This window comes from Aptenodytes patagonicus, chromosome 1 (genome assembly GCF_965638725.1).
Source record: "Aptenodytes patagonicus chromosome 1, bAptPat1.pri.cur, whole genome shotgun sequence".
Lineage (NCBI taxonomy): Eukaryota > Metazoa > Chordata > Aves > Sphenisciformes > Spheniscidae > Aptenodytes > Aptenodytes patagonicus.
In genome coordinates, this window is record NC_134949.1 from 226,497,157 (window position 1) to 226,512,430 (window position 15,274).

A 15,274-nucleotide genomic window follows, 5' to 3' on the forward strand; every position below is an offset into this window, starting at 1 on the left:
ACACGGGCGCCCTTCCCTTTCCAGCCTACAAAAAGAACTTTATTTTCTTGTTCATAGCTCCGACTGCCTGTCGGAAAAGGACCTGGGGGTGCTGGTCGACAGCCGGCTGAACATGAGCCGGCAGTGTGCCCAGGCGGCCAAGAAGGCCAATGGCATCCTGGCCTGTATCAGAAATAGTGTGGCCAGCAGGAGCAGGGAAGTGATCGTGCCCCTGTACTCGGCCCTGGTGAGGCCGCACCTCGAATACTGTGTTCAGTTTTGGGCCCCTCACTACAAGAAGGACATCGAGGTGCTGGAGCGTGTCCAGAGAAGGGCAACGAGGCTGGTGAGGGGTCTGGAGAACAAGTCTGCTGAGGAGCGGCTGAGGGAACTGGGGTTGTTTAGCCTGGAGAAGAGGAGGCTGAGGGGAGACCTCATCGCTCTCTACAACCACCTGAAAGGAGGTTGTAGCGAGGTGGGGTCGGTCTCTTCTCCCAAGTAACAAGCGACAGGACGAGAGGAAACGGCCTCAAGTTGTGCCAGGGGAGGTTTAGATTGGATGTGAGGAAAAATGTCTTTACTGAAAGAGTGGTGAAACATTGGACCAGGCTGCCCAGGGAAGTGGTGGAGTCCCCATCCCTGGAGGTATTTAAAAGACGAGTAGATGAGGCGCTGAGGGACATGGTTTAGTGGGCCTGGTGGTGTTGGGTCGACGGTTGGACTCGATGATCTTAGAGGTCTTTTCCAACCTCAATGATTCTATGATTCTACTTGCTAGGAGGTGGTGTTCAGAGGAGCCTCTCACTCCGTAAGAGCCCCTTTTTCCCCCCATCCCTAATGCTCCTGGGGCTTCCTGGGAGATAAATCCCACCCCAAATCCTGTCCTGTGGGACATGAGGTTATCGCTGCTGGGAAAAGCCTCGGGACGACACAGGGAAGGACATGGAGTGGAAATCCATGGCAGGGCTGTTGCGGAGCCGAGACCCAGCCTGGGTGCCATGAACGCACCCAGTTTGGGACATTTTGGGCTGCAAATCCCCATCTTGCCCCGCAACCGTCCCCTCTGAGCTCCCGGTTATCCCCGGCGGCGCAGATGGAGACGAGTGCTTCAGGCAGGATGATGAACGCCACCGGATTTAATTTCCCAACAACGCAGTGTGGATTTACCGGCACACCCACCCGCTTGAATAAAAAAATAACAGAAAAGAAAGGGTCAAATGGCACAGCCGCCCCGTTCCTGGGATGCCAATGGTGGGCTGGCCGGCGGTGCCGGGAGTGGGGGTCCCCGGTGATTTCAGTCCCTGGTGGGCGAGGGGTGGGCCTGGTGTGAGCCGGACGCCTGGCGTGGCTCCTCAGCACGCTGCCGCCGGGCCATGCACTCGCCGAAAGCCCGGACCTGGGGCTGGCAGTGCCTCCAGTCCTGCCGCACCGCCATGCACTCCTGCAGCTCCCGGTGCTGCGCCGCGCAGCCCGTCCGCAAGATCATGGCGTCCACCGGGTCCTCGGCCTCCTCGGCCTCATCTTCCTCCAACGATGGACGGCTCCTGGCGTGTCCGGGCCTCGCCATCGCTGAGCCGGGCTGGAGGGAGGTGGTAGGCGTCGGGGTGCTGTCTTCCCCTTGAGACCCCTGCTTGGGTCACTGCCCTCTTTTTTGGGGGCACCCCCCAGAGTGCACAGCACCCCCATACCTCCATGGGCGCTCAGCACCCTCTGCACCCCCCTCCCACACCCCTATGGGTGCCCAGCACCCCCCATGCCCCCATGGGTGCCCCCATACGCTCCATGCACCCCCAGGAGGGGCTCAGCACACCTCCCCATGCAGCCCCCACACCTCCATCCCCACCCCCCCATGGGTGCCCAGCACCCCCCACGCACCTTACCCCCACCCATGGGTGTCCAGCACCCTTCCCAACTCATACCTACCCATCCCCTCCCATGGGTGCTCAGCACCTCCCTCATGCATCTCACCAGCACCCTCCGTGCCCTCCCGATGCCGTACCCGGCCCCCTCACCCCACACTCCCCCATCCCCCCGCCCCGGGGCCCAGCCACCCCGTACCTGCCCAGCAGCGCAGCGCGGCCCCTTTAAGGCTGGCGTCGGGGAAGGCGCTGCCGGGGCGGGGCGGGGCGCGGCGTGGCATGGCGGCGGGAGCGCTCGCTCATTGGAGGGCGTCTCCCCCTTCCGCTTCCGCTTCCTCTTCCCGCGGGGGCTGACGGGAAGGAAGGAGGCGGAAGGGGGTGCGGATGCCTCGGCAAGATGGCGGCGACGCTGCGGATCCAGAGCGACTGGAGCCAGGCGCTGAGGTGGGCGCGGGTCTCCCGGTCCCCTTCCCCCAGCCCCGGTCCCCTTCCCCTGCCCCGCACTCACCGCCGCTCCCCCTCTCTCTCTCTCTCTCTCCGCAGGAGGGATGAGGGCGAGGCCTGGCTGAGCTGCCGGAGCCCTGGTGAGCGCTGAGGGGCCTGAGGAGGCCGCGGAGGGAGGCGGGCTGAGGGGGTGTCTGGGGGGCTCGAGGGGGCCCTGCGGGCTAGGAGGGGGTGAGGGCGGTTGGGGGGGTGTCCTGTGCTTTAGGAGGGGCTGAGAGCGGTTGTGGGGGGGGCCTGTGGTTTAGGAGGGGTTGAGGGCACCTGGAGGGGGGGGGCTGTGGTTGAGGGGAGGGTGAGCTGAGGGGGGTCTTGAGGGGTGGCTGAGCTGATGGCTGCTCTCTCCGCAGGGAAGCCGACCCTGTACGGCAGCCTGACCCGCCGCGGGCTCAGCACCGAGGGCGTCCCTGACATCGCTGCCTCCGAGGGCTTCGTGGTTGGGGAAGTCACCAAGGTGCCAGGGCTGGGGTGCAGCGGGGGTCGGTAACCGCCTTCCACGCATGAGGGGGCAATACTCTTACGCCAGTTAGCACCAATTTTACTCTTACGCCAAGTAGCAGCCTAAAGCTGTCGCCCAGTCCCCTGCATGGTGCCATCCAGCTATCCTGGGCCTCCCACCTGTGCAGTGCCCTGGAGCTGGTCCGTAGCATCCCATAGTCGGGCTGGGGTTGTGTGTCATGGCTGGCCAAGCCATAGTGGCCATCGCTTGCCACCCGGGGCCTGCATCTTGAGGAGGTGTAAAGAAAGGAGCCCAACGCTGCACCTTCCATCAGTCCTCAGGCTGTGAGAGACCACAGCCGGGTCCAGATCGTAGTTCTGCCTTGGCAGCCTCTGTGTTTCAGTAGGACTAACAGCACTTCTAATTCTTTTTCTCCTCTCTTTCCTCCTCTAGAAAAGCATTCTCATTTCTTGTCCTCACGAAAATGTGTCCACAAAGTTCTTGGCCCCGTACACAACTTTTTGTAGAATTCATCAGAAAAGTGTAAGTAACCTTGCGAAGTGAGTGGGAAATAGCTGGAAGTGACCGTGAACTTTCTCAACGTGTCCAACTGTTGCATGCCCGTTCTGAGGGGTGGCGTGCAGCATGACTTTGTGTGTGAACTAGGTAATAAAACATATCAGATCATGGAAACTTGATCATGGTTAAGTTTACCACCACCACCCCAAATAATCCCTAAAATTCTTTAGACTGTTTTCTTGCAAGTGATCTAATTTCTGCTCACTTCAGGCCCAATATAGATACCCCTGTAACGGAATAAGATGTGTGAATTAGTGTCAAAAGGAAATTAGGGAATTAGTCAAAAAGCAAAACAAAAAGTAGAGGTTCCAGGCACTGAGCTCTTCGTCTCTGACTGGTTCATATCTACCCCCGGTTTGCAGTGGCTGTTTGCTCCTGTGTAATGAAGTTGTCTGGTTTTGATATATTAATTTCTGTTTGCCGGGCTGGGAATCGAATGTTGTATAAATTCATCTTGACCTGGTGGGAATGCAGACACCGGAAAGGCCCAGCTTATATTTAAAAAATAAATAAATTGCGTGAACTTCTCACTTCTTTAAAAGCAGTCCTGCTCGTTTTGCTGAATAATCTTCTTTCTTATTGCACCCTCGTCAATCTGGGGGTGCAACAAGTACAGCTTCTCACTGAACAGTGATACAGAAAGGCTGACTCTGACCTGAAATTTCATTTCTTCACTGAAGAGAAGCGCATAACTTGGCTTTGCTGGAAAGTAGTCTGTGCTTCTGCTGAACACTTAAACCTACATGGAAATGATCCAAGAAACCAGGGAGTGCGCAGCCTGCAGGTACAGCCGGCTGCCCTAAAGCAAGTCCCCCGAAGGCTCCTGGAGATGTTTTAGTACACTTGTCTCATGATTTATTGAGTAAATTGTTGTGATAAACCCAGCTGAAAAAGCTGAAGTCAGTCTCTATTAACGAAGCTCAAAAGCAGTGTAAATCAAGGTGCGTTTTGACATAAAGGCAATTCCACATCCCTACAGCTGTTTTAAGAGGAAGCGGGGCTCTGCTGGGAGACGGAGCTTGGCAGTAAGGCAGCTCCGGAGACAGAGGTGAATCACTTCTCTGAGCATTGTGCTACTTAAGAGTCCCCAGCTGCCCTTTTGTGTGATAAATGGAATCAACATTCAAAGCACAGCAAAATGGAAATGCAGGCGTAAGTGTTTAGTCTGCTGTCAAACGGGTGTGATGGCTTACAGCTGCACTGCAGATCTCTCCCCTGGAAAGCAGCTGAAGCAATATCTATTAATATGTAGATGAGTTTAAAGCCGGTGTGGACTAAGCTTCAGTTATCCTTTTTACCTGCTGCCTCTTGCTTTGAGCGCTCGTGCTTGGCCTTGCCTGTTTACATATCCCTCCTGAAAGTTTGGGGATATGTCAAACGTCGGTGAGGCTTTTCGTTCCTCCTTGAATTACCTTCGCAGGCTTTTTTTTTTTTTTTTTAACTAGGGAGCAAATTACCACAGATTGGTTTGTCATATAAAATGCCCCTCATGTTACCAATGTATTTCTCATATTACCAATATATAAGTAAACGTACTTAATGGCTGTTGTAACGGCTAAACTGTTACCTTGTGCTCTTATTTAAATCTTCTAATTCCTGTTTTAATTCCCAATTATTATTTTTTTCAAGTGGAGGTTGAGTACTGATCCTGCGCCCTGTTAAAATTAGCCCTGGTTTGAGCTGTCAGAGCTTTTCAGGAGAGCAGTTTGGTCTGACTCTTGCTTGGATAGGAGAGCTTATGACTGAAGTGTGGCATATCATGTCCCCGCAAGCCCTGGCTGATGCACGTGCAGCAATAAGATGCCATAGGACGTCCTCCTTATCATCTGGAAACAGCTGGAGATTGATGCAGGTCTGTTATGTACTTGGTCTGCCTGAGGGCATCGTCCTTAAATCTCAGGCCTCTAGCTGTCATCTTTCTTGGCAAAATCTCTCAATCTACTCGTATCTTTGGGTTTCCCTGTGAACACGGTGGTGAATCCGACTGTCTCTTCAGGCTGGCTGCTAGCTAAGGCTGAGCACGTGCAAGAGGATCGACAAAGCCCAGTCCTGTTTGAGAATAGTTAATTGTTCAGAAAAGCATTTAATCTGAAGCCTGGGATGAAGATGAGCAGCCTCATCCCTTACGTACCTGACTAGGTGGTTGGGACCTGCAAGCGCGCTGACAGACTGCGCAAGTTAAGACTGGAAACCGCTTCGTCGTGGTGGTGAGGGGTTGGAATGGCGACGGAACTGTGATGTGCATTTCTCATGATGGATCGGCATTTCTCACTTCCGTCAGTGGTTTTTGCCGCTGAATTTCTTTCTTCTAATCCACGGGGTACAAATACAATTATTGGGAAGCTTTTGGAGGTGATACAGCGTGACTCCAGTACCCAAATCTTGCAAGACAAGGCAGCTATTCCGCTACATAGTTGTGATAGTTTTATTGTTTTTTTTCAGGATGCAACACTAGCGTTAACCTTTGTTCTAATAAAATCTATATAATTTTTTTTTTTCAGCCTGTTTAGTGTTGCTGCAATCTATATTGGAAATATCTCTGTCACTTGGAAGGTGTAATCGTTTCTTTCAAGGCTAGAATACCTTACTTCGTGCACAACTAAAATACATCCGCCTTTCCCAAACGGCAGCAATAATGTCTGGCATCACGGGAAAGGCTACCCTTTTGCAGGAATATAAGCTCAACATCTGCTCTCGTCAAAAGTATTCAGCTCTCCCAGTGTTTATGCAAAGCAGGCAGTCGGTAATGCCTTGGTGTGACAGACTGTGCGAGGAGTTAGCCTGCCTGCATAAGGAACTAGTTTCGAGTCGGTGTTCCAGAAAATGTAGGCTGTGCCGTTGGCTTCATAAATATCTCAAACAATGTCTTGTGGGCTTGTGAGTCAGGGTGCTCTCAAGCTGGCCAGTTATCTCAGGCTAGCGTGGAACAGCTTGGCGCAGTTTCTTATCTGTGTACAGGAATTGCTAGAGAAATCCAGATTTCTGCTTCACCTGGGGTAAACCTGAAATACAGCTGCTGTCTGTGCAGGCTTCTGACTCAGCATTTCTTTTTCTCCCTGCTCTGCAGATCTCTGCGGAGTCACAGGCAGAGAATAACAATTTCTCTGTCAAATTTGGTGGCAATTACAAGAAATCTGGGGTGCTTCGTGCCAGGTTCTAGTCATGCAACTTGTCTGAGCCCTGGCTGCAGGTCAGCCCAGATCAGCAGCTCGCTCTTGAAGGAGGAATGCAGCAATCTGTGTAAACAGATAAATAGAGGAGAATTTCTTTTTATGCTGCCCTTGTCTTCTAGAAAAACCCTGCTGTTCAGGATCCACTTGTTTTTTGATTTCTTAAGGGCTTAATTAATATCTCATAAAACATACTGAGAGGGTGAGGCGAGAAAGCCTGTGAAGTCCTTGCTTAAATGTTAGGATATCATCAGGCTGAAACTGTTTAGCTAGGAGTATGGAAGCTCTTTCGGGTGTTTTAAATGAGTCCAGCAGTATGTCTTGGGGAGATAATAGTGCTGAATGATGTACTTAGCAGGTCTCCCCCAGTACAGAGTTAGGTATTTCTGCTCAAGAGCCTATATACAGGGTCATATAAAGCTAACGTTTGGTGCTTTTGCCTTCCTGCAGATTACCTGTCTTGATATTTCCAGCGGTGGAGGGCTTGGCGTGTCCACCAGCACAGATGGGACCATGAAAATCTGGCAGGCTGCGAATGGAGAAATAAGAGTAAGAGCGTCTAGCTTTGACGTTGTGTGTTGTCTGTGACATTACTGAAGTCATTCGGCTGTGACTTCGGTCAGGCTATCCGCACGCTGTGGTCTAAGGCAGGCAAGAATCTGGCTTTTGATTGAAAAGCTAATTGAAATTTGACGTCTCGGAGGTTTTAAGTCGAATCTGTTGGAAAGCATGACTTCTCTCAAGGGAAATGATGCTCAGTAATCCGGAGAGGAGTCCCAGGGTGAAAATGAGAATGGGTAGTTAGGAATGACAGCTAGAGTGCAGAAGGTAACTGACAGCTCCTAACCTGCGTGGTACAAGCACTGAATTTCTTCTGCAGTAGAGAAGAGGTGAGGAAAAAAAAGACTCCTGCCTGTGATGGATTAACCACATCATGGCTAACTGCCTTCCCAGTTAAGGTGTTTCTTGTGGAGCTTGACCTGTCAGCTGCTTGTTTGGCAGAGGATAAAGACACTTAAACTGTTGTTAGAAACAAATGTAGTATCCTTTGCTAATGTAATTAGCTACTCAAATGGCAGAGGGAAGCCCAAAGCGTACCTGCTACCGCTTTGACTGCCTCGAATTCAGAGGAGTCCGTTGCAGGAACACAAACCCAGAGGATTTGAGCTTAATCCTCTGCCCACATGGGAACACCAAGTTTTCCAGTGTCATAGCTCAAAAATTGCTCGGCATAAGGGTGATAACAATGGAACTAGCATGTAGTTCTTTGTTTTTCCAGAGACTATTGGAAGGCCATGTGTATGATGTGAATTGTTGCAGGTTTTTCCCATCGGGCCTTGTGGTTCTGAGTGGGGGAATGGATGCCCAGCTAAAGATCTGGTCAGCAGAAGATGCCAGCTGCGTAGTAACATTTAAAGGTCACAAAGGAGGTACAGAGTACTTAGCCTTTAAAATGCTTGATCTGCCATGTATATAATTGTGTTGCACCCGACGGCTAATGTTCAGTCACCAGCCTGCTGCACTTTGTGCTGTGCATTTGTATTAGATGTCTGGAGTATCTTTTTCAAGCTCCCAGAACTTGAATAAAAAGATCAGTAGTTGCTGTATTAGACGGCTGAAATGGTTTCTCTCATTGACCTGCGTTTTCTTCATTAATTAAGGTAAAAAGAGGGAGGATGCAGTCCGTTAGCCTGTTGTGTGTGCCAGAGATGGAGGCAGAGGGCATTCTGCTCCTCCAGGGCAGTCTCAGCTCTCCAGAGCTCTGACCTGCATTCAGTAGCCTTGCTGCCTGTGCTGCACTGGGAATGCCTCCTGCTTGCACCCAGATCATCCTGCGCACCTTCAGCTGCTCTACAGCCTCTTCCTTTTTTTTTTTTTTTTTTCTTGCCCAGAAAAGTATATAGCAGTTTATTATGGTCTTGCAGAACTCAGGCAGGCAGTTACCTGCCTCGAGGACGCGTGCTGTTGAAAGTGAGTAAGGCACAGCAAGAGTAGCTGCAAGGATACTTAAGTGATTATTTCTTAAGAAGGGCTGGAATAAGCTTATTCACCCTTGTACCGAGGGCAGATATTCAGCTCTGCCCCTGCTGATGGTCTTGCTGCTGAAAACGAGAGTAAATTCTTCACCCTCCTTGTGTCCTCGTGTGGAGGATGCACTGGCCACCTTACGTGGTGAGCTGAATGCTGTTCCTTCAGGGTCCACACTACAAACTCCTCCAATTGACACTGTTTTAGTCCCAGAAAAGAACTGCAAGGGATGGAAAATCAGCTACCCAGAAAGGCTCCTGAGAGCTGTGATCAAAGCAATTTCTGGACAGAGCCTCTGTTAATCTCTGGAAAGGTTTGGCTTCCAGGACCCCTCGTTCAGAAGCAGTGTGGATTTATATGTAATGCTTAAGCAGGCTCCCATTTCACTCCTGTTTACACCTGGCCCAGAGCACAGTGGCCAGTGGTGCTGTCTTGTCACAGTGATTGCTTCCTAAGGGATACCAACTGGAACGCTTGGGTGGTCGTGAGCAAGTCCAAATGAGTTGTGGATGTGGCATCAGATGCCCAAACCCCTGCCCCAAATTATCTCCTCCCTGAGCAACTAACTGCTCTGCACAGGCTCTTGTTTTCCCTGTCTCACAAGGTGCAAGGCTTTATTAAACAAGGTTAATAAGCCACGTGGCTGGCTGCCCAAAACTCGATTAACTCGAAAACTTGCCTTGCGCTGAACCTGCCATTGTTCTCATTTGTGTGGATTCAAAATGCTTTGCTGTAAATGTCCTGTAAACAAAATGTGGCAGGCGGTGTAACAGAGCTTTGGTCAGAACGACACTGGCTGGCTCCCGGTGGCTCTGAAGTTGACTTTATTCACTGCTTATAACTCCAGCCCAAACTGCTGCGGTCAGTTTGCTTGGCTTGTTCTGTCATTTGAGCTTGTCATGTTCAATGACTGCTTCTGTAGGGAAAGTGTCAATTAAATCTTCTAACCATCTGACTGTTCCCTTCCAAGAAACCACTGCGTCATTTTTCAGATCTAGACTCAAGAGCCCACAGTGAAATAAAGTCGTTAGGGGATGTTGGCACCTGCAAAAGCTGCTTTTTTGGTGTTGCTGTCGCTGGATAACGTGGATTCTGCTTGCCCCACACAACTTTGGGGATTAGCTGGAGCTGGCAATGTTCTAAGAGTGCTGGGCCGGGCTATTTTCTGCCCAAGTTAGAGGTTAATTATAGAGGTAGAAACGGCAGCAGCTGTTGTATCAGCTCAGTTTGAGGTAAGGTGTTGCCAATCATTTTGTTGGTAATACCTCACCTTTGTGCCGGGTGGTGTCTCCCACTCTGGCATGTGGTTTGCTGGGAGCTGCTGCCTTCCACATACACCTCTTTCTAGATGCCGTGGCTCCCTGCCCCACGTTGCACCCCATAACAATTTGGCTGTGTGTGACTGATGGCACTCTGGGGACAGTGGCTTGGGGCTTGTAGTTGAGTTTGCCTTGGGAAATGAGATGCTTTGTCTATCTGCCTTCCATGCTGTCTGTCTGAACACGGCCTTTGCTTTGATGCAGGTATTTTGGACACTGCCATTGTGGATCGGGGAAGAAATGTCCTTTCCTGCTCTAGAGACGGCACTGCCCGCCTCTGGGACTGTGGAAAATCTGCCTGTCTGGGTGTCATCGCTGACTGCAGCTCTCCTGTCAACGGCATTGCCCTGGGCACTGCTGACAGCTCACTGAACCTGGGCACGCCTGAAAAAGCTCCTAGTAAGGATCTTACTCGTAAAATTCATCTTCATTCCCCTGTCCCAAACTGCTTAGGTTTGTCACCAATAATCCTGAGCACGTGGCTTGCTGCTGTGTGCCCTTGTACCACCTAGGGAAGGGAACTAGGGTCACTGGAATAGAGCACTCCAGTCCTGTGGAGGAATTTAGCCTCTTATCAAGCAGTTTAAGACTGGGATCTCTTTGATTACTGGCCTGCCTTGCTGCATCTGGTGTCTTAAGGGTATGGAGGAATGCTGTTACAGGTTCAGCGGGGGTAGAATAGAATAGAATATTTCAGTTGGTAAGGAACCTACAACGATCATCTAGTCCAACTGCCTGACCAATTCAGGGCTGACCAAAAGTTAAAGCATGTTGTTAAAGGCATTGCCCAAATGCCTCTTAAACACTGACAGGCTCGGGGCATCGACCACCTCTCTAGGAAGCCTGTTCCAGTGTTTGACCACCCTCTCGGTAGAGAAATGCTTCCTAATGTCCAGTCTAAACCCCCCCTGGAGCAGCTTTGAACCGTGATCCAAACTGTCATGTTTTGGTCCCATCAAGACTTGTTGCGTAGCCACTGCTGGAGTTAACTATTGTCCTTTTGTCAGGTGAACGTGAGGTTGGGACAGAAGGGAAAATCCTGCTGCTGGCTCGAGAAGACAAGAAACTTCAAGGAGTGGGACTGCAGAGCAGGCAGCCGGTAAGGGGTCTGAGACTATCAGAAGTACTTGCCTGGGAGAGTGCTCTGAGATGCTGCTATAAAATCAGCTCTGGGGCCCCAGTCCCTTCACTTCCATTGCTGCTGCAGCAGCTCCTCGGTGTGTAAGCTGCTGTCCACGTGGCTGTGCAGAGCCCTGGGCTGAGGAATTGAGACAGGTTAAAACTAACCTAGATGGGTGAGCTGGTTAGTGTTAATCCCGTTCTGCTCCCCTGGTGAAGTTCACCACCTGGCACAGAAAGGGACACAACCAGGCTGGAGGCAGGGGAAGGCTGATCTGCCTGCCTTTGGCCGAGGTCCTACACTGCAGTGTTCTCCCCCATGCGTATTTCATGGAGGAAAGACTAAAACCTGGTACAGTAAAGGGATGCGTTCTCTCCTTTCTGCTGGCTAGGCTTGTATGCAGGGGTTTGAGGCGTATCAGTTGTTCATGAGTTTAACCCAGGTTTGGGGAAGACTATTTAAACAGTGGCTAGCAGATGTCATTGTGAATGCAGGAACTGCAGGCTGCCTCATCCAGCCAAGGTGTAAAGTTGCTGTTTATTCTGGCAGGTGTTTTAAGTAGGGTGTGAAGGGGACCTCGGGTGGTCACCAGTCCATCTCCCTCCTCTTGGCAAAGGGAGATGGAGTTGGTAGATCTCGGGTACTGAAGCCCGAGCTCCTGGTGACGTAGCAGATTAAGCTGCTTGTGGCGTTTGTGGAGAGTAAAATTGGGGTGGAACAGATATGCTCGCCAAGGCTGGTCAATGAGCTGGCAAGGGCTCACCTGGAAAAAGCTCGCAGGCTCTGTGACAATGACTGCAGCTCTGGGAGGAAGGAGTGGTCTTTGCCAACCTGCCTGGCAGATCTGGTCTCGCTGCTCCGTGGGTGTCTGAAGATTAGTCTGAGCTCAGCATCGGTTCGCCTGTCACAGTGACACATCCTTTCTCCAAAGGAGACCCAGGAGCGTTCACTGATTGCACTGTCTCTGCTGACCTGGTAAAACCGATCCTGGAGCACTGTTCCCCTCCGTGTTTTGGAGCGGAGCTGAGGCGTTATTAACCTCTGGGTTTGCCAGTTTGTGCCATGACTCACGGAAGCGACTGTACTGACTTCTAAAGAAATTATTGCTTCCTTCTCCTGGGTGTTCTGTGTCCTCACTTGTGAGCGTCTGACGCTTGAATTTGTTCCTATATTCCCAGGTGTTCCTCTTTGTCGGATCTGATGCGTTCAACTGCTGCACATTCCTCTCAAGTACCTATATCCTAGCAGGGGCTCAGGATGGGAACATATATCAGCTGGATGTGAGAAACACAAAGTGAGTGAGTGCCTGGGGCTGCAAGTGTTTAAACAACAACTAGTTTTTTGGCTGGGAAAGAGGGGCAGATTGAGGGTGCTGGCAGACAGTGCTCCTTCTAAAGGGCGGATACAGCTCAAGCCATGGCACTGTGAGCTTCTGAGCCTCTCGCAGCCGTTTCTTTCTCTTGGGGAGCACTGAGGAGGATACTTTTTCTCAGGTTGGTGATCTGATGGGAAGCGTCTCCTAAAAGACTGTAGGCTCTGTGCAGATTCCTTAGTTACTGAAAAGCTTTTCAGTCTTGATCTGTGACCAGGGGTGCTCTTGGCATAGCTGTACCTTGCAGATTATTGCTTTTTTAATATATATATAAAAAATTATGTTCATGTACTGTGCATGTTATGTTATATATGAATATCGTGTGATATTATATAATCTATATATAGATAGATTTAGCAGAAAACTTCTTAACAGCCGTATTCCTCCCACCAAAAGCACAGCCCCTTCCTCTGCTTCGCTGGTGAGACTTAAGTGCCTTTGTGGGACCTTAACATTTACCCTGATCCTCATTCCAGCACAGGCCTGGAACTGAGCTGTCGCTGAGGGCAGGAGCTGCTCTAAGTTGGTTTTTGTTAGTGTCCAAGGCGAGCTCTGAGCAGGGAGGCATCCAGGTGGTGCTTTTGGGTGGGGGCTGGAGAGGTTGGCACCAAAGTCTGAAGAGTCTTTCATGCTGGATGAGCTCCAAGCTTTTGTCTGTGTCTTGGTAAGGATAATCTGTAATCCATCATGGAGGCTTACTGGTGTTCACCTGCTAGCTAACTCTTTATTCCCACTTTGATCCTTTGGCAACATCTGCAGGAAAACCAGCGCTGACTCCCGTCTGCTTCTAGAGGACAGAGGCTCTTTGCTAACCACTGATCAAGTCCCCATGTCCTGTATGTTCTCCTCATGTATCTCTTAACCACGAGCTCACATTCTTCTTTCAGTGTTCCCACATTGGAACGGGCTCTTGACTATAGACCGTAATACTCATCCCTTCTTTCTGCTCCTTCTTCTAGCGCTCCAATCCAGGTCATCCACAGATCAGGAGCACCGGTGCTTTCACTGCTCCCGTACCGAGATGGATTTATTGCCAGCCAAGGTAACTCAAGTGCTGTGCCAGTAGAAATTGTGTAATTGAATTGAGGAGTTTCATGCTCTTTGGGTATTGCCCTCTTGCATACAAGCGCGTGGCTGGCTTGTAGAAGAGGGCTGGACTGTGTCCGTGGCAAAAAGGTGATGTAGTAGGAGCTATATTACATGGTTGCTTTTTGCCTTGTGGTTTCCACCTCCCACCTCCCCGTGTTCCTCCAAAATAGGGCCTCCAAGGTGCATCTCAACCGTTAGAGCCTTTTCCCATCTCTCTGACATCCTCACAGCATGTTTCCCTCTTCCTGGGGGCTTCATACCCTGTGATCAGGTGTTTCTGATGGACCTGTTAGTGCCTGTTTGTAATTAAGAGCATGGCTTATTTCACAAATTGGCTGATGTTTCTTCCTTGCTTGGTAACTCTTCTGCTCGTGTAGGTGATGGAACCTGCTTTATCGTTCAGCAAGACCTTGATTATGTCCTCGATCTCACAGAAGCTGACTGCGACCCTGTGTACAAGGTAAGGAATATGGTGTATCGCCCAAGATAAAGGGTGTAGGGAAAGGTGATGCCAGGTGGCAGGCAGCTGCCTTTATCTCAGGATTTGGCAGCCTGCACAATGGGTTCCTTCAAACAGTTGACTTTGAGCTTATTTTTTTTTTTCTACCTGAATAATGTTTTGCATAAACAAATCCTCTGCGGTATACGCTGGCATTATCTCCATCGTGCAGGAGCAGGACTGAAGCAGTGGAGTGGCTTGGTTGTTGGAATAGCTCCGGCAGAACCGTGTTTCTGTAAAGAAGTGTGAATTAACTGTGCTCGGAGGATCATCGGGGTGAAAGCAAGAGCTGGCTGCGTAGCGCTGCCTGTTTTCTCTGGTGACTCGAGACCAGAAAGTGGGTCTTGCTGCTGTGTTTCCAGACGCCCTGCTGCGCTTGCGCGGATGAGGGAGTGCGACCTGGGTTCCCTGGGCTCTCAACCTGGTGGCGCTGGTGGAAATCAGCTCTTGTTTTTAACCCGTTCCAGCTCCGTGGTCCAGTTCTCCCTCTCCTCGCACGGAGGCTGAGATTTGACCTGCACGACTCGTTGGCGTGAGCAGAACACAGTCGTGTCCCGTTTCGGATCTAACAGCAGAACCCTTCTGCGAGCACTTGCCTGCTCCCTAAGCTCCTGTTGAAACCTTGAACTGTCCTTTCAAACCTGCTAATGCTGTTTCAGGAGACACCACCTCCTCTTCCCTCTGTAAAAATCCAAAAGGAAAGCTGATCTCTCTAAATAAGCACCTGAATTTTACTTTTAACTGTCACTTGAGAGAGACTCTGCTTAAATACTGCTCCCCCTCTTTTTCAGGTAGCTTCTTGGGAGAAGCAAATTTACACGTGCTGCAGAGATGGGATAGTGAGGAGATACCAACTTTCTGACCTTTAAGTGCTTGGATCGGCCGAATGGTGGAGAGATGTGTTGAAATAGCTCTTCCAAGTTTATTTTCCTGTACGGCGTGTTTGAGATGTGTGCACAGAAGTTTCTGAGGCTATTGGCATGACCAGGCTCTATACAGAGGTTTTTGGTGACAGGTAATATTTCTTACTACAACACAACTTTGATCGTTTTTAATTCGGAGAGCGGCTCTGAGACGTTAAAGAGGATCTTGTGTTGCAACAATTTTTTTCACTGCTGAAAAACTGCTGTTTTGGGGGAGGGGAGATAAATAAATTGGAGGTGGGGGTGATGAAGGCGACTGTACTGCAGTATGGACTGAAATAAAGCAACTGCTTTGGTAACACCTGTGTGGAAAAGAAATTTTCCAAGAAAACGCCTTTTTTATTTAACAAAAAAGAGCTGCTGCCTCTCTTGTAGAAGGCGTGAGGGGGGCGGCCGG

At 50.5% G+C, this 15,274-nt stretch overlaps 1 protein-coding gene across 1 annotated transcript; it reads left to right on the forward strand.

Moving 5' to 3' along the window:
• Window positions 1-2,216: 2,216 nt before the first annotated feature.
• On the forward strand, window positions 2,217-15,176 carry PAAF1 (proteasomal ATPase associated factor 1). The gene is made up of 12 exons (XM_076328526.1): window positions 2,217-2,282; window positions 2,382-2,422; window positions 2,690-2,793; window positions 3,232-3,321; window positions 6,978-7,076; window positions 7,807-7,957; window positions 10,079-10,273; window positions 10,882-10,973; window positions 12,173-12,288; window positions 13,326-13,408; window positions 13,833-13,915; window positions 14,746-15,176. The coding sequence occupies exons 1-12, from the start codon at window positions 2,236-2,238 to the stop codon at window positions 14,821-14,823; spliced, it is 1,179 nt and encodes a 392-aa protein (XP_076184641.1). The 5' UTR covers window positions 2,217-2,235; the 3' UTR covers window positions 14,824-15,176.
• Window positions 15,177-15,274: the final 98 nt, after the last annotated feature.

Excerpts from the sequence above, each read along its gene's own strand:
- PAAF1 (XM_076328526.1), top strand. The coding sequence starts at position 2,236 with ATGGCGGCGACGCTGCGGATCCAGAGCGACTGGAGCCAGGCGCTGAG. Across the intron at positions 7,077-7,806 it reads CTGCGAATGGAGAAATAAGA|AGACTATTGGAAGGCCATGT; the intron begins GTAAGAGCGTCT and ends TTGTTTTTCCAG. Across the intron at positions 12,289-13,325 it reads CTGGATGTGAGAAACACAAA|CGCTCCAATCCAGGTCATCC; the intron begins GTGAGTGAGTGC and ends TCCTTCTTCTAG.